The sequence below is a fragment of the Ornithorhynchus anatinus genome, chromosome 4, assembly GCF_004115215.2.
Source record: "Ornithorhynchus anatinus isolate Pmale09 chromosome 4, mOrnAna1.pri.v4, whole genome shotgun sequence".
In the NCBI taxonomy this organism is placed as follows: Eukaryota; Metazoa; Chordata; class Mammalia; order Monotremata; family Ornithorhynchidae; genus Ornithorhynchus; species Ornithorhynchus anatinus.
In genome coordinates, this window is record NC_041731.1 from 47,875,477 (window position 1) to 47,895,124 (window position 19,648).

The following is a 19,648-nucleotide window of genomic DNA, read 5'->3' on the forward strand; positions in this document are numbered from 1 at the left end:
TGGTATAGGTGATTAGTCTTTGATCCAGAATGCTAGTTTCCCATCATTCTTGAGCAGTTTTGCTCTGGAAATCTGAACCTGTTGATACTTGGTGTTGATTAGAAAGCAGCTTTCCCTTAGAGGGAGAAATAGGCTTTCAGGCCTAGACACCCGAGTGGTGAACTCTGGGCAGGAGTCCTGTACAATACCTATTAAAAAAAAAGACTCCATTCATTTGTGGCACCATGAAAAATTATTTTCCATCTGTGCTGAAGAAATAATGGCGAAGTCCCAGCCTCAAGCCTCATTTCATTGTTTCCCCTTCAATCCTGAGTGAAAAGATTTTATGTTGAACATCTGGTTAGAAGAGAGCTGGAGAAGGGATAAACACCGCAGTGAGTGATGGCATGTTAGCACTGAAATGTGGTTACGTGTACGGGGCCTTTCCACACATGCAGGCGGTGCCAAGGAAAGAAGAGTGGATACCTAAGGGTAATTTTGAGAGGACAAGGAGTAGATTGAGATAACAGATTAGCCATCCCTGAAGAGGAAAACTTTTTAGGCAAGAAAGGCTCTAAAGGCGGCTAGATATCAGAAATGAAACTTATTGATAACTATTAAATTGAAGCCTTGTGAGAAGTAGGTAGCTGATGCAAGAGAAGTAGACATGTGGCCTAAATCCTTTAATCCTATTGAGTGTTGGTTTTATAGGGCATAAGTGCGAAAGGCTGAAGCTAAGGAGTTGGTCGATTCAGATTTGGGACCTCAATGGAATTAGCACCTTGGCCAATTAAAGGAAAGCATTTTTAAAAATAGCTTTTGTCATTCATTTTTACCTCTGCTGAAATCCCTGGAGGAAATTCCATCCTCTCCTTCCCTGGACTACAGTGCTGTTCGACGTGTCTATTTTCTTTGAACATCGTAAGTGTAGGAAAAAGTGATTATGGTAGCTTTTCAACTAGTGCCTGGCTCAAAATGTCTCAGTTGTATTATTTTCTTGGTTTCCTGAACATTAAACCTGGAAATAAAACTGAAAATTTGGATAGGAAACAGTATCACATATGGGATTTTCCTTTTTCATTCTGGAGCCCACACCCACTAGAGCAAACTCTGTCAAACTGAGAGAAGAGACGTGGGATCATTTTGTGGTTCTGATACAAATGCCACATTTTTAAGAAATTACATCATGAGAATTGTTTTTCCACTCTTCTGCTCTGGTATCTTTTTTTTTCTTTTTTTCCGCCACAGACCAGGAACAGGGAGATTCCTAGCCTTAGTCTTGAAAGATAAGTACTCATTGTGTGAGGACAAGGCAAATGGTAGGGTAGCTTAGAAGTAATAGTGAAAAACTGTAATGATGTCTCTCTCCCCATCTTTAGACTGTGAGCCCGTTTTGGGCAGCGATTGTCTCTGTTTATTGCGTATTGTACTTTCCAAGTGCTTAGTAGAGTGCTCTGCCCACAGTAAACACTCAGTAAATATGATTGAATGAATGAAAACAAACACTGGAAAAAATTGCTTGCCCTGTTGTTGCTGATCCCTGAACCCTCAGTGGCTATGGACACTCCCTAGGGCCAACTTGGCAAAGGCACTCAGGGTTGGGCTGGATCGTGGCCTGGGAATTCCATACTCCAATTTGGGGTTGCTTGGGCTTCTCTTTCCATCAACTCCTGGGATAGTAATAATAATAATATTTTAATAATTATGGTACTACCTGCTTACTATGTGCCAGGCACTGTTCTAAGTGCTGTGGGGGATACAAGCAAATCGGGTTGGACACAGCCCTGTCCTGCATGGTGCTCACCATCTCAATCATCATTTTACAGATGAGGTAACTGAGGCCCAGAGAAGTGAAATGACCTTCCCAAAGTCACACAGCAGACAAGTGGAGAAGCGGGAGTAAAACCCATCACCTTCTGACTCCCTGGCCCTTGTGCACTACTCCATGCTGGATCTAATGGACCCAGTGCCATGGCTCCATCCAGGTATCCTGGACCATACAGTCCTGTTGGAATTGCTGGAATTGGCCCAGTCTCATGAGAAATCCCCTCTCCAGGGGAAATGATTTGACCCAGAACAGATTCTTCCCCTCATTATTCTGAAGTACACAGCTTCTAGCTAGCCGCTTCTGTTTGGTGTGGATTTCTCTGCCGCCCCCATCCCATCCCCCCTCCCCACCCTCCAGGCCAGATCCAAACCCCATTGAGGTTACAGAGAAGCAGTGGTTTGGAGGTGAGTGCCATGTGTGTGGGAACAGACTTGCCAGAACTGGATCAAAGAGCACAGTAAGGGTAGAGGGAAGCAGTGTAGTCTAGTGGATAGAGCATGGGTCTGGAAGTCAAAGACCTAGGTTCTAATCTTGGCTCTGCCACTTGTCTGCTGCATGACCTTGGGCAAGTCATTTAACTTCTCTGTGCCTCAGTTACCTGATCTGTAAAATGGGGATTAAGACTGTAAGCCCCATGTAGGACATAGATTGTGTTCAACCTGATTAGCTTGTATCTACCCCATTGCTTAGTACAGTGCCTGGACATAGTAAGTGCTAAACAAATACCATTTAAAAAAAACCTAGTGAAGTGGAGCCAGTGAGAGAAGGGTTTTGAAACCTTTTCAGAAGTATGATATGTTTGTTTCAGAATGGCACTTGGGATCCATTTTGCTAAGGAGGAGGGGAAGGATGCCTAGAAAGACTTTGTGCTACGGTGGGTAGGTTAGACTGGAGGCAGGGAGCCTAGAAAGGAGATTCTTCAGCAAATTGGCTATAAGGTGACCACAATCTAGGCTAGTGATTGGTCTGGCAAAGGAGAGGGAGGGGAGATGCATGCACTATTGCTGGGGAAGAATTAATCAGAAGTCCTTGGTTACTGATTGGATGTGGGGGAAAATAAGAGGGTGAGAAATTTTTAGATTATCCAATATTCAGTCTCTGAATAAGATACTGGTTTTTTAGCTGGGTTTTTAAAAATTGTATTTATTAAGCTTTTACTGATTGCTAGGTACCAGGCACTGTATTAATATTAATTGCTGGGGTAGATAAAAGGTTGGACATAGTTCCCTGTCTCACATATGGCTCACAGCCTTAATCCTCATTTTACAGATGAGGTAACTGAAACACAGAGAAGTTGTGATTTGCTCAAGGTAACACAGTAGATAAATGGCAGAGCTGGGATTAGAATTCAAGTCCTTTGACTCCCAGGCCCGTGTTCTGTCCAATACAGCCTGCTGTTTCTGGGAGAAGAGCGCTGCATGCTCATTGGGTACAGACAACTGTAAGCTTCTTTGTGAGCAGAGATCATGTCTACCAATTCTATTGTATTATACTCTCCCAAATGTTTAGTACAGCACTCAGCACGCAGTAAGCGCTCAGTAAATGCCACTGAGTGATAAAAGCCAAAATAGACAATTAGTCAGTCAGTCATATTTATTGAGTGCTTACTGTGTGCAGAGCACTGTTCTAAGCACTTAGGAGAGTACACTATAACCATATAACAGACACGTTCCATGTGCACAGTGAGCTTAAGGTTTAAACAGGTATACACACGAGAGTGATTATGGTGGCTGCTGGAATGACATGACCAGGAAAGCGAGGATTAATTGCGGCCTGCCTCTTGGAGAAAGTGGCTTTTTCAGAAAACTTTGAAGGTGAGGAGGGTTGTCGCTTGGTGGATTTGAGATGAGAGGGAGTTCCACCCAGTTGCTTTTAAGTATTGATGCAAATGTCATTTAGGCCTAGGGGCTTGACTGTTTTTCTTGGGCTAGGATTTTACCACTGAGTCCTTAGAAGATTCGGGCGAAGATTTTCATAACATCTTTGCAGGTTCTTAATTTATGAGACACAATTGAAATACATGGGTGCTTAAACTTCCACTCAATAACACACCTGTGAATATTGTTACCACTGACTTGCTCAGATAACAGGACTGTCTGTCCCACTAGGTAATCATTAGCAGAGGGATTGCACAGTAAGATTAAAGTCAGTTGTATTTATTGAGCACTTATGCTGTGCAGGGCACTGGACTAAGCACTTAGGAGAGCCTTATACCGTCGAGTCGTTTCTGACCCATAGCGACACCACGGGCACCCAGGATGCCCCGCTCTCCTTCTGCAATTGTTCTGTTAGTGTGTCCATAGAGTTTTCTTGGTAAAAATCCGGAAGTGGTTTACCATTGCCGCCTTGCACGCAGCAAACTCGAATCTCTGCCCTCAACTCTCTCCCATGCCGCTGCTGCCCAGAATGGGTGAGTTTTGACTTGTAGCAGATTGCCTTTCACTCACTAGCCACTGCCCAAACTAGGAATGGAATGGGTAGGCCTCTGTTTGACTCTCCCTCCCATAGCCGAGACTGGTAGAGTACTGGAAACTCTTCAGGTACAACCCTGAGAGGGGCTTGGGAGAGTACAGCATTACAGTATAGCAGACACATTCCTTGTCCACAAATGGGTCAAGGCAGATCCACTTTATTAAAGGGACCCACGTGCCAAGGATGTACCATCCAGCATAATCTGGGAGATGCACAAACCTTTGCAGCAAAGACTTGTGTCATTTATAGCCAAAGAAATCCAAACTCCCAAATGCTTCCCAAACTCCTCCCCTGAGTTCCCAGGCCATTCAAGCGACCTGCATGATAAGCAAGTCTTCTTCCGTTAGATGATAGTATGCGAAACATGGGAAATGTTTTCTCTAGGAACCTCCCCTCTTGATGATGTAAACAGTTCTGATTCCACCTTTTTTTGATGATCTTGAGAGGGAGTATTCATGAATCTCTTCCCAAGGGAATTCTCTCTTCTGATGTTGCAAACAATACTGATTCCTCCCCCTTTGTTGATAGTATGTGGGAACACTTTCCTTTGGAGATCTTTGTTTTGATGCAAGTATACGTGAACCTTCTCCTTGAACACTTCCAGAGATGTGTGAACCTTCTCCTTGAACACTTCCAGAGATGTTATTATGTTCGCCTTGGATCAATACTCAGGGCAGGTATTCTTACTGCTATTACTCTGCAGCTGGCACATCCTGTGTCCAGTGGTCCCTAACCAATGGTAACAAATATGAGTGATATACGCACACATGCATTAACAGCATAATCTGAACATACCTCATTAACCAAGGATTAATTGTCCTCTTACCCTCTGGATTTAGTTGGGAATTTTCATCTTCGTTCGGTTAGAGTGATATTGGACACAATTTTCCTACTGCTGAAATTTATTCCCTGGTAGTACTGGGGCTTGGGGGTGGGGAGACATTTTGTGAGGAGCATTAACTCTCAGATTAGTGGGGGAACCATTTAAGGAAATGCTGAATACATTGAGCATAGACCCCAATAGTGTACTAACCAGTCTCTCAATGGCTGGAAGGACTACTTACCACGTGGGCCGGGGATCTCTGCTCCCCTGGGGGTGAGTCTCAGACCGCCGGGCCCCCTCTTCCCAGCCGAATCGACCACCACATGGACTCTGGAGCTCTCCTCCCAGGCGGTGGTTCCTTGGGCTGCCTGCCCCCGTTTCCAGCCTAGCTCTTTAGCAGCCTTTTGGCCACCGACCGCCGACTTTAGCGGCTTATTGGCCGCCGACCGCCGACTCATCCACGCCGAGACCACCCCCCTCTCCCGGGAAGCTGAGCCTTGTCATCGCCCGGACCCTTGGAGCCATTACCTCGTGGGCCCGGGATCTCTGCTCCCCTGGGGCTGAATCGACCACCACATGGACTCGGGAGCTCTCCTCCCAGGCGGTGGTTCCTTGGGCTGCCTGCCCCCCGTTGCCAGCCTAGCTCTTTAGCAGCCTTTTGGCCACCGACCGCCGACTTTAGCGGCTTTTTGGCCGCCGACCGCCGACTCATCCACGCCGAGACCACCCCCCCTCTCCCGGGAAGCTGAGCCTTGTCATCGCCCGGACCCTTGGAGCCATTAGCTCGTGGGCTTGGGATCTCTGCTCCCCTGAGGCGCAGCCTCGGCCCGCCCGGCCCCGATTCCTGACAAGCCCCCCTTCGCCTGCTGCTCGCTGACTCATCTGCGCTTCCTCCGCCTCCACCGGGGAGCTGAGCCTCGGACCGTCCGGACCCGCGCCCGCCTCAGCCTTTCGCAACCTGGACCTCCGCACCCCCGCTCGGGAACTCCGACACTACGGATCTTCGCCCCCACAGACCCCCAGCCACCAGCTTCCAGTCCACCACCCCCCCCCCCCCCCCCCGCTCGGGCCCGGGGACATTGCGCTCCCCTTCTCGATCCTGGGGACATTGTGCTCCCCTTCTCGGCCCCAAGGACATTGTGTCCTCAGGGGACATTGTGTCCCCCTGCTCGGGCCCGGGGACATTGTGCTCCCCAACCGCTCCCCCACTCCGCCCGAGGCGGCCATTTTGGGAAGCCCCTACTCTGCCTGAGGCGGCCATTTTGGGAAGGCCTCACTCCCTCTTCCCTCTTGAGGTGATTCATCTCTCCCGCCCCCGCCCCGGGCGACGACGTCCTTGTTCTCACCATGTTACCTTACCTTAGCCACCGCCCACGGCCGCCACCCACCCCGAACAACCTCAGGGCCCCCCCGCCGCCACAGGGTTATTTGGTCATGAGCTCTGGGACTCTCTCGGCCGCTGGCCGCTTGACTTTGAGTCTGATCGGGTAGGGTCGGCTCGTCCCCCGACCCTGGTCATCGCCTGCTTATTAACACTATTGTAGTGTGCCTTACTGTAGCATGTTGCTATATTAGCGATCTCGCTTGTCATTGTTTATTGTCGTCAGACTTTGAATTTGATCAGGTCGCCCCTTAATCGAGTCTACCCCCGACCCTGATCATCACCCCTTTTATTAACACGACTATATTGTATCATACTGTATCATGTTGCTATATTAGCACTACCGTATTGTATCATACTGTATCATGTTGCTATATTACCGATTTCGTTTATTACTGTTTATTGTTGTCAGTGCTGCCACCCACCTCTCTGGCCTCGCCATGTCCCTCCTCCCCCCCTCCCCCCTGCCGCCCCTTCCTATCCTCCCCTTCCCCTTCCCCTCTCTCGCTCAGCTCTTTCCCGCTCTCTCCTCTGTCTCCTCCCCCCCTCCCCTCTCCCGCCCTAGAACCCCACTTTACCAGCGCTACCCCTCTTCACCCTCCCCCTACTCTTCCCCCCACCAAACCCCCTCTTCCCCCCCTCCCCCCTTCTCTCTTCCCCACCCATGCCCCATCCCAGTCCTCTTGTCCCACCGCCACCCCTCATCCCCCTCTCCCCGTCCAGGGCCCCGCCACCTCCTTCCCATCCAAACCCTCCCCTCACCCCGCCCTTCCCCCCCTCCTCCCCTTGCACCCACAGCTACTTTCAGGTGTGGCCTCTGGAACCCCCGCTCTATTACAGGCAAGCTACCTTTCATCCATGACCTTTTCCTCTCCCGCTCTCTCCTCCTCCTCGCCCTTTCGGAAACGTGGCTCTCTCCCGAAGACACGGTCTCCGCCGCCGCTCTCTCCAGCGGAGGCCTCTCCTTCTCCCACTCCCCCAGACTCACCGGTAAGGGAGGAGGCGTCGGCTTCCTCCCCTCGCCCCGTTGCCGCTTCCGCACTATCCCTCCTCCCCCCTCCCTCTCCTTCCCCTCCTTCGAAGCCCATATCATTCGCCTCTACCACCCACTCCAGTTACTTGTCGCCGTCATCTACCGCCCTCCCGGGCCCACCTCCGACTTCTTCAACCACCTTGACCCCTTTCTCACCTTCCTTCTCTCCTTCTCTCTGCCCACTCTGATCCTCGGAGACTTCAACATCCATACGGATGTACCCGACGACTCCTCTGCCTCCCGCCTGCTATCCCTCCTCGACTCTGCCGACCTCCTCCTCCACCATACCGCGCCCACTCACCGACTCGGTCACACCCTCGATCTCGTCATCTCCTACTGCTGCACTATCTCCTCCCTCACTGACTCTGAAATCCCTCTCTCTGACCATAACCTTCTCACCTGCATCATCTCTCACACTCCCTCCCCCTGCAAATCTTCGCTACTGCCCCACAGAGACCTCCGCTCTCTCGATCCCATCCGTCTTTCCAATAGCATCTCTCCTCACCTTGCCGCCCTGTCCTCTCTTCCCACTCTCGACGATCGGGTCTCCGCTCTCAACTCCACCCTCTCTACTCATCTCGACTCTCTCGCCCCCCTTTCCCTCCGCCGCTCTCGCTCCACTAACCCACGGCCCTGGATCACCTCCTCCGTCCGCCTCCTACGCTCCTATGCTCGAGCTGCTGAGCGCTGCTGGCGAAAGTCCAAGCACCAAGCCGACCTCACACACTTCAAATTTATCCTTTCCTGCCTTAACTCTGCCCTCTCCTCCGCCAGGCAAAGCTTCTTCTCCTCCCTCATCGACACCCATGCCCGTCACCCCCGCCGATTGTTCCGGACCTTTAACTCTCTCCTTAGGCCCCCTGTTCCTCCCCCTCCCCCATCTCTCACCCCCAATGATCTGGCCACCTATTTCCTCACGAAAATCAACACGATCAGGTCTGAGCTCCCCAAAGTCACCCCTCCGCCTCTCCCCTCCCCCCCAACAACCCCCTCCCCTACTTTCCCATCCTTCCCTGCAGTATCCTCAGAGGAGATCTCCTCCCTCCTCGCAAGTGCCACCCCCTCCACCTGCGCCTCGGACCCCATTCCCTCTCACCTTCTTAAAACCATCGCCCCTGCCCTCCTCCCTTCCTTAACTTCTATTTTTAACCACTCAATCTCCAAGGGCTCCTTCCCCTCTGCCTTCAAACATGCCCACGTCTCCCCCATCCTAAAAAAACCCGCTCTTGACCCCACTTCCCCCTCCAGTTATCGTCCTATCTCCCTACTACCCTTCCTTTCCAAAATCCTAGAACGAGTCATCTACAATCGATGCCTAGAATTCCTTAACTCCCATTCTCTCCTAGACCCCCTCCAATCTGGCTTCCGTCCCCTCCACTCTACCGAGACTGCTCTCTCTAAGGTCACCCATGACCTCCTTCTTGCCAAATCCAATGGCTCCTACTCCATTCTGATCCTCCTTGACCTCTCTGCTGCCTTTGACACTGTCGACCATCCCCTCCTCCTCCATACCTTATCTCACCTTGGCTTCACGGACTCTGTCCTCTCCTGGTTCTCCTCTTACCTCTCTGGCCGATCATTCTCGGTCTCCTTCGCTGGAGCCTCCTCCCCCTCCCATCCTTTAACTGTTGGAGTTCCTCAAGGGTCAGTTCTTGGCCCTCTTCTGTTCTCCATTTACACTCACTCCCTCGGTGAACTCATCCGCTCTCACGGCTTTGACTACCATCTCTACGTAGATGACACGCAGATCTACATCTCCGCCCCTGTCCTCTCCCCCTCCTTTCAGGCTCGCATCTCCTCCTGCCTCCGGGACCTCTCCACCTGGATGTCGGCCCGCCACCTAAAACTCAACATGAGCAAGACTGAGCTCCTCATCTTCCCTCCCAAACCCGGTCCTCTCCCAGACTTCTCTATCACCGTGGATGGCACGACCATCCTTCCCGTCTCTCAGGCCCGCAATCTCGGTGTCATCCTTGACTCGTCCCTCTCGTTCACCCCACACATCCTATCCGTTACCAAGACCTGCCGGTTTCACCTCCACAATATCGCCAAGATCCGCCCTTTCCTCTCCACCCAAACGGCTACCTTAGTATTATGGGCTCTCGTTATATCCCGGCTACACTACTGTGTCAGCCTTCTCTCTGACCTCCCTTCCTCCTCTCTCGCCCCGCTCCGGTCTATTCTTCACTCCGCTGCCCGGCTCATCTTCCTGCAGAAACGATCTGGGCATGTCACTCCCCTTCTTAAACAACTCCAGTGGTTGCCTATCGACCTCCGCTCCAAACAAAAACTCCTCACTCTAGGCTTCAAGGCTCTCCATCACCTTGCCCCTTCCTACCTCTCCTCCCTTCTCTCTTTCTACCGCCCAGCCCGCACGCTCCGCTCCTCTGCCGCCCACCTCTTCACCGTCCCTCGGTCTCGCCTATCCCGCCGTCGACCCCTGGGTCACGTCCTCCAGCGGTCCTGGAACGCCCTCCCTCCTCACCTCCACCAAACTGATTCTCTTTCCCTCTTCAAAACCCTACTTAAAAATCACCTCCTCCAAGAGGCGTTCCCTGACCGAGCTCCTCTTCCCCCTCTACTCCCTCTGCCATCCCCCCTTTACCTCTCCGCAGCTAAAGCCTCATTTTCCCCTTTTCCCTCTGCTCCTCCACCTCTCCCTTCCCATCCCCACAGCACTGTACTCGTCCGCTCAACTGTATATATTTTCGTTACCCTATTTATTTTGTTAATGAATTGTACATCGCCTTGATTCTATTTAGTTGCCATTGTTTTTACGAGATGTTCTTCCCCTTGATGCTGTTTATTGCCTTTGTTCTTGTCTGTCTGTCTGTCTCCCCCGATTAGACTGTAAGCCCGTCAAACGGCAGGGACTGTCTCTATCTGTTGCCGACTTGTTCATCCCAAGCGCTTAGTACAGTGCTCTGCACATAGTAAGCGCTCAATAAATACTATTGAATGAATACTTTCAAAATGAAACCCACACTTTTAAGGAGAAACTTTCAGCTCTGGTAATAATAATAATAATAACTGTGGTATGTTTATGTTCATGTCTAACTGAACCTTTGGGCTCTTTAGCAAATAGAAATATCCAGTCTTTGTCCAGATGTCCCTCTCCTGGCCCCTATAACTCCTGCTGTCCCTGTCCCCGGCCATGCTCCTGATCCCTGAGCAGCACAAGAGCCCTTCCTTTGACCCCCCACAGCACTTATGTACATATCCCTAATTTCTTTTAATGTCTCTGTCCCCCTCCAGGCTGTAAGCTCCTCAGGGGCAGGGGATGTGTCTACCAACTCTGTTGTACTGCATTCAATCAATCAATTGTGTTTATTGAACATTTACTATGTGCAGAGCACCGAACTAAGTGCTTGGGGGAGTACGGAGATAAAACAAAGTTGGTAGGTGCCTTCCTTATCCACAATGAGCGCTTAGAAAAGTGCTCTGCACATAGTAAGCGCTCAATAAATGCTATTGAATGAACGAGCTTACAGTCTTGAGGGGGAGTCTTTTGTACTAGAATCTAGAGTCTGTTTTACTATCCCACCCCCTTAGTACAGTGCTCTGCACATAGCCAGTGCTCAATAAATGTCATTGATTCATTGATCTACTCTTCCCTAGTTACTCTGATGATTCCAGACTCTTCTGCTTAACTCCCTCCTGCTCTTCCCCATTTCTCATCAATGGTATTTACTGACCTTTGCCCCTGCTCCTGTTCCAACATCTGCCCTCCCTGAGGCCCAGCAAATTGTCCTTTGGAAGCCGTCTATGTGCCAGTCAGAGTACTCAGCAGTGACCCAGACACAGATGATTTCTGCTTTATATATAGTGGTTTGCCCACTAATGGAGTGTTCATCCCCATTTTGAACTTTTTGAAGAGCTGAATAAGGAAAATTATCTGTCTTAGAGAAAGAATGTTTTATTCTTTTTGGAACTACTGTTTCGCCTGGGAAACAGTGTTCCATTAATAATTGCGGTTCATAAATTATCCATTTTTTTGTCAGTGATTACATATGCAGGAATTGGACAGGAAACAAAAGGAATTTCTTTCCAAATCGAGATCTCTGAGGTAATTTAACAAGTAACAACACAGATTTTCACCAACCTTCCTCTTTATTGTGGTAATCTTAGCCCAACTGGTGGGTGGATGGCAGTGGGAGGAAGCTGGCTTTCTAGCTAGTTGCTATGCGTTTAATTGCCTGCTGAACCTGAACTCCCAAGTTCAGTGCCCAGGCCTTGCTGCCCCTCTCAACCCTGGAGGAGGTGAGAGCGGAGTCATGCTGGCCCGCAGGCTATTTGATAGTCTCCACTAACTCCTGTTGGGGGGGGAGGGCGGGAACCATTAAAAATGAAGAATGATGTCTAAAGGGATTTGCTCCTGAAGATTAATGAATTAAAAAAAAAATTTTTTTAAGGTTTTTTGCCCTCACAGAAGAGTTTGAGTTCATAAATCATGTACTGTGGAAGGTGCAGTACAGAAGGAATCTCCTAATTGTCTAGCCCGTATATTTTGCACCAGTATATTTTCCTGTAACTCTCTGTAGAACCCTGCCTGGGCCCAGGCCAAGTAAAGCAGTTGGTCTGATGCCTGCTCCCACAACACGTACGGTTGCTACAGGGTTGTTGGGAGTCCAGGACTTGGGTGGGCGGATGTGGAACATCCATCCTTTCATCCGTGTGCTGCGGCGCCTCACTATTGGGTGGCAGCCCCTTCCAGTTGAACCTTTGATTCTGAGTTGTTTCCACCACGTGTGCCTTTTCACAACCGTCATTTGCTTTGAAGAAATCTTGAAAAGCAGATGGAAATCTCTTGAATTCCTATCACCTATTTGTGGCAAGAGCATGGGCTTGTGAGTCAGAGGACGTGGATCTAATCATGGTTCCACCACTTGTCTGCTGTGTGACCTTGGGCAAGTCACTTAACTTCTCTGCACCTCAGTTATGTCATCTGTAAAATGGGGATTAAGGCATGAGCCCCATGTGGGACAGCCTTATTAACTTCTATCTATTCAGGTGCTTAGAACAGTGCTCGGCACATAGTACTTAACAAATACCAAAATGATCGTTTCTATTTAGCAAAAACAAAAAGAGCAGATTTCTTCTCATAGTAACAGTGCAGAGTAAAACTTAATTTAGGTATTTAAAAGTCACTTTTTGGCCTTATAATTGAAAATTATCTCCTAGTAGGGCCAACATTAGAGTCCTGAAATGTATTATCGAGATTAAAGAACAAATATTTTTAATACCAATTTCATGGTCCTCTTTGTTTTGAGGGGAACAATTTGAGCCCCAAATCTGTTTGCATGAATTGTTTTGCATCTCATGGCCTTGGTAGGGCAACTATTCCACTGTCCCTCCAAGCAGCGTGGCTCAGTGGAAAGAGCACGGGTTTAGGAGTCAAAGGTCATGGGGTCTAATCCTGGCTCTGCCACCTGTCAGCTATGTGACTTTGGGTAAGTTACAACTTCTCTGTGCCTCAGTTACCTCATCTGTAAAATGGGGATTAAGACTGTGAGCTCCACGTGGGACAAACTGACTACCTTGTATCTACACCAGCGCTTAGAACAGTGCTTGGCACATAGTAAGCTCTTAACGAATTCCAACATTATTATTATTATTTTATTGCCACTCTCAGAGCCTGAATACCGGCTTGGGTAGACCATTGGCCTGGCCTGGTATGAAATTGCTAATTGTTCTATGTAGATTTTTAGGTCAGAGATTGTAATAATGATACATTTATTGATTGCTCACTGAGTGTAGTTATGCATGGGAAAGTGAAACAGAAATCCCAATTTAGAAAATTTGCATTGTGCATCTTCAGAAGGTGATATAGTCAGTTATTCAATCAGTGGTCTTTATGGAACTTTTACAGTGTAAAATAGTCAAGTTGGTAGACATGATCCCTGCCTGCAGGGAATTACAGTCTAGCAGAGGAGAGCATGTAGGTATTCTGTAATGCCGTGAACTGTTTTTGACAGCAGTACGATGCTATAGTTAGTACTAACAAGACTGAAATAAGCAAAATGTAACCTATAATTAAGAGCAAATCGGATGGAGTTAGGGGAAATATCTGACATACTGTCAGGTTTTGTTCATTTGGGACCATAAATAGGTTGGCAGTCTACTGACCAAATTCACATAGGTTTATGGATTTACATTTTCTGTGGTTTTTGAAATGTAGATTTCCTCCTCCTCTGTGGTAGTCTTTTAATGGTGACTGTTTTCTTCCATCTGAATCCTGAACCTCTGAGGGCAAGTTTTCACTACTGCATTTGCCTTGCAGGAACTCTCCATCCACCCTATGTAACCAGCAGAGCTGAACAGAAACTGCCGGCATCCTGGGGAGAGCATGTATAAACGGGATGGCCTGATGGCCAGTGTCATGGTCACCTCCGCCACTCCAGAGGTAAGGTTCCCCTGTCCATTTTCCCCAATCCTAAGAGCGGTTTCACCTTGCCCTTGGGGAACTCCTTGCTGGCAGGAAGCTTTCTAGACTTTGACTCAGGAACAGGGTTGTTTTTTCCTGAAATTTGATAGGAATGCTGTCATTCTGAACGCTCATAGCACCAGAGTCCTCTTTGATGCTTTTGGCAGTTATGATTTGGGGATAATTTTAAATAAATCTCGTATGAGCTGTCAGCATAGTTTCAGAAGTTGTTCCTTTCAAATAGAAATGAATGCAGGCCCAAATTCCTTAGTACCAATCAGTCGGTCATATTTATTGAGCACTTACTGTGTGCAGAGCACTGTGCTAAGTGCTTGGGGGAATACAACACAACAATATAGCAGACCCAATCCCTGCCCACATCCAGAGTTGTCCTACATAAGCGATAAAATATACTCTATTTTCTCACATAGTTGCCCCACTCGTTTGCAGAAATGAGCTCGGAAATTTATTTTTAGAAAAATGATCAAGGCAGCAGAAAGTATGGAGTCGAGAGGGGAGGGGGCCAGAGGCAAGGAGGTCAGCAAAGAAGTCTCATTCAATATGGGTGTGCCATGCTTTTGGACCAGTGTGGTAGCAGCTTGGATGGAGAGGAAAGGATGGATTCCCTAGATATTGTTATTGTGAAGATAGACTAACAGGATGTGGTGTCTTACTGAATGTGTGGGATGAAGGAGAAAAATGAATTGAGGATGATGCCAAGGTTATGAGCTTGTGAGACAGGGAGAAAGTTGTTGGTGTTGACGGGTTGGAAAAGTTAGGATGGGTACAGGGTTTGGGTGGAAAGATGAAGAGTTCTATTTCGAACATATTAGAGAAGCAGCATGGTGTTAGTGGATAGAGCACCGGCCTGGGAATCAGAAGATCATGGATTCTAATCCCGGCTCCCCAACTTGTCTTCTGTGTGACTGTGGGCAAGTCATTTCACTTCTGTGTGCTTCATTGAACTCATCTGTAAGATGGGGACTGAGACAGTGAGCCCCACACGGATCAAGGAATGTGACCAACTCGATTTGCTAGTATCTACCCCAGCGCTTAGTACAGTGCCTGACACAAAGCAAGCGCTTAATAAATACCATCATTATTAGTATTATTGTAAAGTTTGAGATGTTGGTAGGACATCTTGAAGGCATTAGAAAATGCAAAACTGCATTGAAGGGGAGAAGTCAGGGCTGCAGAAGTACCCTGTTCTCCCCCATCTTTCTCATCACTGTAGACAACACCAGTATCCTCTCTGTCTCACAAGTCCATAACTTGGAATTATCCTTGCCTCATAGCTCTCATTCAACCTGCACATTCAATCTGTCACCAAATCCTGTCGGCTCTACCTTCACAACATCTCTAAAATCCATCCTTTCCTTTCCCTATAGACGGCTACTTCACTGACTAAGGCGCTTATCCTATCCCGCCTTGACTACCGAGTAAGCCTCCTTGCTAACCTCCTTGCCTCCTGTCTCTCCCCACTCCAGTCCTTACTTTACTATGCTGCCTGTATCATTTTCCTCAAAAAAAGTTCAGTCCAGGTCTTGCCACTCCTCAAAAATCCCCAGTGATGATGATGATGATGATGATGATGATGATGATGATGGCATTTGGTAAGCACTTACTATGTGCCAAGCACTTTACTAAGCACTGGGGTGGACACAAGCAAATAGAGTTGGACACAGTCCCTGTCCCACGTGCGGATCACAATCTCAATCCCCTTTTTATAGATGAGGTAACTGAGGCCCAGAAAAACGAAGTGACTTCCCCAAGGCCACACAGCAGACAAGTGGAGGAGCCGGGATTAGAACCAATGACCTTTTGACGCCCAGGCCCGTGCTCTCTCCACTACGCCGTGCTGCTTCTCTGAGTGATTTCTCATCTACCTCTGTATCTACATCTGTACAACAGAAACTCCTTTCCATTGGCTTTAAAGGACTCAATCAACTCTCCTCCTCCTACCTTACCTCCCTGATTTCTTACGACAACCCAGTCCACACCCTTAGCTTCCCTCATGCCAACCAACTCACTGTATCTTGGTCTCATCTGTCTGGCTGCCGACTTCTTGCTCATGTCATTCCACGGGTCTGGAGCCACCAATTTCCCTGCCTTTAAAGCCTTATTAAAATCCCATCTCCTCCAACAGGTCTTCCCTGACTAAGCCCTCATTTCCCCAACTTCCTTTCCCTTCTGTGTTGCCTAAACATTTGGATTTATATCCTTTTAACACTTTATATTTGCCCCATCTTCAGCCCCACAGCATTTAGGTGTATATCTGTAATTTATTTTAGTGTCTGCCTCCCCTTCTAAACTCTAGGCTCATTGGGGATAGGGAATGTTTCTATTAACTCTATTGTATTATACTCCCTCAAGTGCTTAGTACAGTGCTCTGCACACAGTAAGCACGTAACAAATACGAGTGGTGAATTGACTATTGATTATGTGCTAGATTGATTTATTTGCCGCTCCAGATCACCAGGTGCAGATGTTGCTCCCAAACAGCTGAGGACTTGAGAGTTTTCTGAAACATAAATGGGAATCCAAGGCAGGACCACTGTTGCCACCTACAGTGGTGGGGAAGGGGCAAACTGGAGACCTCCTACCTTAGAACTCTGGAGAAGCTGTGGCCATCCCTCCTTTAACCTCCCTTTGCTCCCTTTGCCCTTCCCTCCATAATGGGCGTGGGGGGTGGTGATCCCTCAGTTTTACCTGGACCCCCTGAACCCATTAGAATCACCGGGGCCCCTGAGACCACTTCTCCCCAACAGAGGGTCCCTACATCAGGAGGGAGCAGTCAGTAATCGGTATTCATGGGTTCAGCAATCCATGGTGGCAGCACGGTCCCTTGAAAGGATTTGCCTGGCTCATTTAAGGCTCTTTTAAGTAGTTACTGGGGTCTTGGGATGGAGATAGGATTTCTCACTTGGGCCAGGTCTCCAAGCCCCTCAGGGACATCCTTCAAGAACCCGATGTAAGACTATAAACATTGCCATTACTTGATCACACCACTGGTCCATCAAGCTCAGTATTCCATCCCCTGATGAGGGTGGCAAATGCTTGTAGGAATAGTAAGATGGTTCCCCTCCTCATGATTGAAAATGGAACATCTAAAATCCCTGATTCCTCTCCCACCCCTCCCACACACTCCCACACACAACATTCCCTAGTAATGCATTTTAGATCTCTTGTCCATTAATTTATTCCAACCCCTCTTAGACCTACTAATAATTTTCCCTGCCCAACCTTTTGAAATGAATTCCAAGTTTACTCTATGAAGAGGTGATTATTTTGAACCTACTAGCTGCAAATTTCAATGGGTGCCCCCACATGCTGCTGCTTTGGGATTTGGTGAACGGAAAGTCCATGGTTGTCTTATTCTTTTTTTTTTTATTTTATGTTTCCCAGTGCTGTGCACATAGCACCTAGCTAATTAGATTTCAGTAATGACCTCTCTCAGTTTTGCCTTTCCAGACTAAAGAGTCCTTATCTTTTCAGTTCAGCTTCATTTAGACACTTCTCCATTACCTCCTTTTCTCTATCTCCTCCAGCTTCATCATATTTTCCTTTAACTATGATCACAAGAAGTTTTTGCCTAATTTCAGGGCAGGGTGAACTATATACAGTGGAAAGAGCATGGGCTTGGGAGTCAGCGGTCATGGGTTCTAATACCGGCTCCACCACTTGTCAGCTGAGTGACCTTGGACAAGTCACTTAGCTTTTCTGAGCCTCAGTTACCTCATCTATAAAATGGGGATGAAGACAGTGAGCCCTACGTGGAAAAACCTGATTACCTTATATCTACCCTAACGCTTAGAACAGTGCTCGGTACATAGTAAGTGCTTAACAAATACCAACATTATTATTATTATTATACAGGTAAAACTATGCTTTGGGGTTTGTTTTCAGTGCCCCTTTTGAAGATTCATAATCTTTTTGGTTTTTTTGGCTGCCACCATAATTTGGACCTATGTTGTGGGAGAAGTCTACAGTGATAGCCTCTTTTTCCAGAATCATGACTGATGGGAGCCCAACATCATGTAATTTAATTTGGATAATTTTTCCGTAGGTGTGTTACTTAGCACTAGGTCGTGTTGATTTTCATTTGCCTCTTTCTGATTGAGGTCTGACTTTACTTTTTTTCCTCCAGCTACATGGCAATTTACCAACCTAAAAGGGCCCTTGAAGGCATCCTTGAACCCAGAAACTTCATACTCACTTTTCTAGATAATTTGTTAATATGAAAGCCTATTCTTGAAGGACTCCACTGTTTATACAAAAGGGGCCTATTCCTATCCTTTAGTTGGTTTTCTATTCCTGTCAGAACATTTCCTCTAATCATATTATTTCCAACTTACAAAAAAAAGCCTCTGATGTGAAGTCTTGATAAAGGCCTTTGGAGAAATTTAAGTATATTGTGGGTGCTGGATTCATTCTATCCCCATGCTTATTGACCTTTCAGAAAAACTCCAGCAAATTAGCGAGGCATAATTTTCCTTTCCAGACACACTTTTCCCTCTCCAGAGGTTATGTTTTTCTAAATGTTCACTGATCCTAACTTTAATGAGATTCTACCTAGTTTCTAGGTAGCGTGGCTCAGTGGAAAGAGCACGGGCTTTGGAGTCAGGGCTCATGAGTTCGAATCCCAGCTCTGCCACTTGTTGGCAGTGTGACTGTGGGCAAGTCACTTAACTTCTCTGTGCCTCAGTTCCCTCATCTGTAAAATGGGGATTAAGACTGTGAGCCCCACGTGGGACAACCTGATTCCCCTGTGTCTACCCCAGCGCTTAGAACAGTGCTCGGCACATAGTAAGCGCTTAACAAATACTAACATTATTATTATTATTAGGTATAGCAGTAAAACTCACTAGTCTGTCATTTCCAGCATCATCTCTGGAATATTAATAATAATCATGTTTAATGCTTTCCAAGTCCCTATGTCACCCATGACTCACAATCCGGGAGGTAGGAAGAGTGGTCATCTTATCCCTATTTTAACAGATGAGGAAATTGAGGCCAAGTAAGATCAAGTGATTCACCCAAGATGACAAATCAAGCCAATGGCCTATCTGGTTTTAGAACTCTGGTTTTCTGACTTCAATCCCACGCTCTTTCCACTAGGCCTTATTGAAACCTTTCTTATAGATGGGAGTTAGAATTGTGACCATCAGACTTGGGACAGGGTTCGTTTGTACTCTATTGATGAAAGTTCTACACCTTTAAAACCAAATTCCTTCAGAACCCCCAAATAGATGTTGTTTGGTGAAATGTTTACAGCTGGCATAGTAAATCTATCTAAAAATCCTTTGTCATGACCATAATTATCTTCTCCAGAGCAGGGAGCTTGTCACTTCACTTCTTTGTGCCTCAGTTGCCTCATCTGTAAAATGGGGATTAAAACTCTAAGCCCCATGTGGGTCATGGACTGTATCTAACCTTATTACCTTGTACCTACCCCAGGGTTTAGAACAGTACCTGGCACATGGTAAGCACTTAGCAAATACCATTAAAAAACACAAAATTTAATACCATAAAATAGTTTTATTTTATGCAACGACAACAACAAAATCTTGCCCAGTTTAGAGTTAATTAAATAAGGAGTTGGGCCTCTGGGATATCTCCTGGACACCTTTCACACCCAGGGCATCAAATTACTCCACTAGTAAGCACTTAACAAATACCACTATTATTATTATGATTATTATTATTAA

The 19,648-nt window shown here is 47.4% G+C and overlaps 1 protein-coding gene and 1 non-coding gene across 7 annotated transcripts in view; one reads left to right on the plus strand and one right to left on the minus strand.

Annotated features, from left to right (window-relative positions):
* RALGPS1 (Ral GEF with PH domain and SH3 binding motif 1) overlaps window positions 1–19,648 on the plus strand; it is a 480,822-nt gene that overhangs the window by 73,708 nt on the left and 387,466 nt on the right. For all 6 annotated transcript variants that reach the window (XR_005659940.1, XM_029062600.2, XM_029062604.2 and 3 more), the window contains exon 3: window positions 13,797–13,919. Coding sequence is in view for 5 of the 6 variants with exons in the window: in XM_029062600.2 (XP_028918433.1) it covers window positions 13,863–13,919 (57 nt within the window). In the remaining variant the exon portion in view is untranslated. The remainder of the gene's footprint in view (window positions 1–13,796; window positions 13,920–19,648) is intronic.
* On the minus strand, window positions 4,228–4,365 carry LOC114811725. Its single transcript, XR_003759421.1, has one exon. It is a non-coding gene; the product is annotated as a small nucleolar RNA SNORA7 (small nucleolar RNA).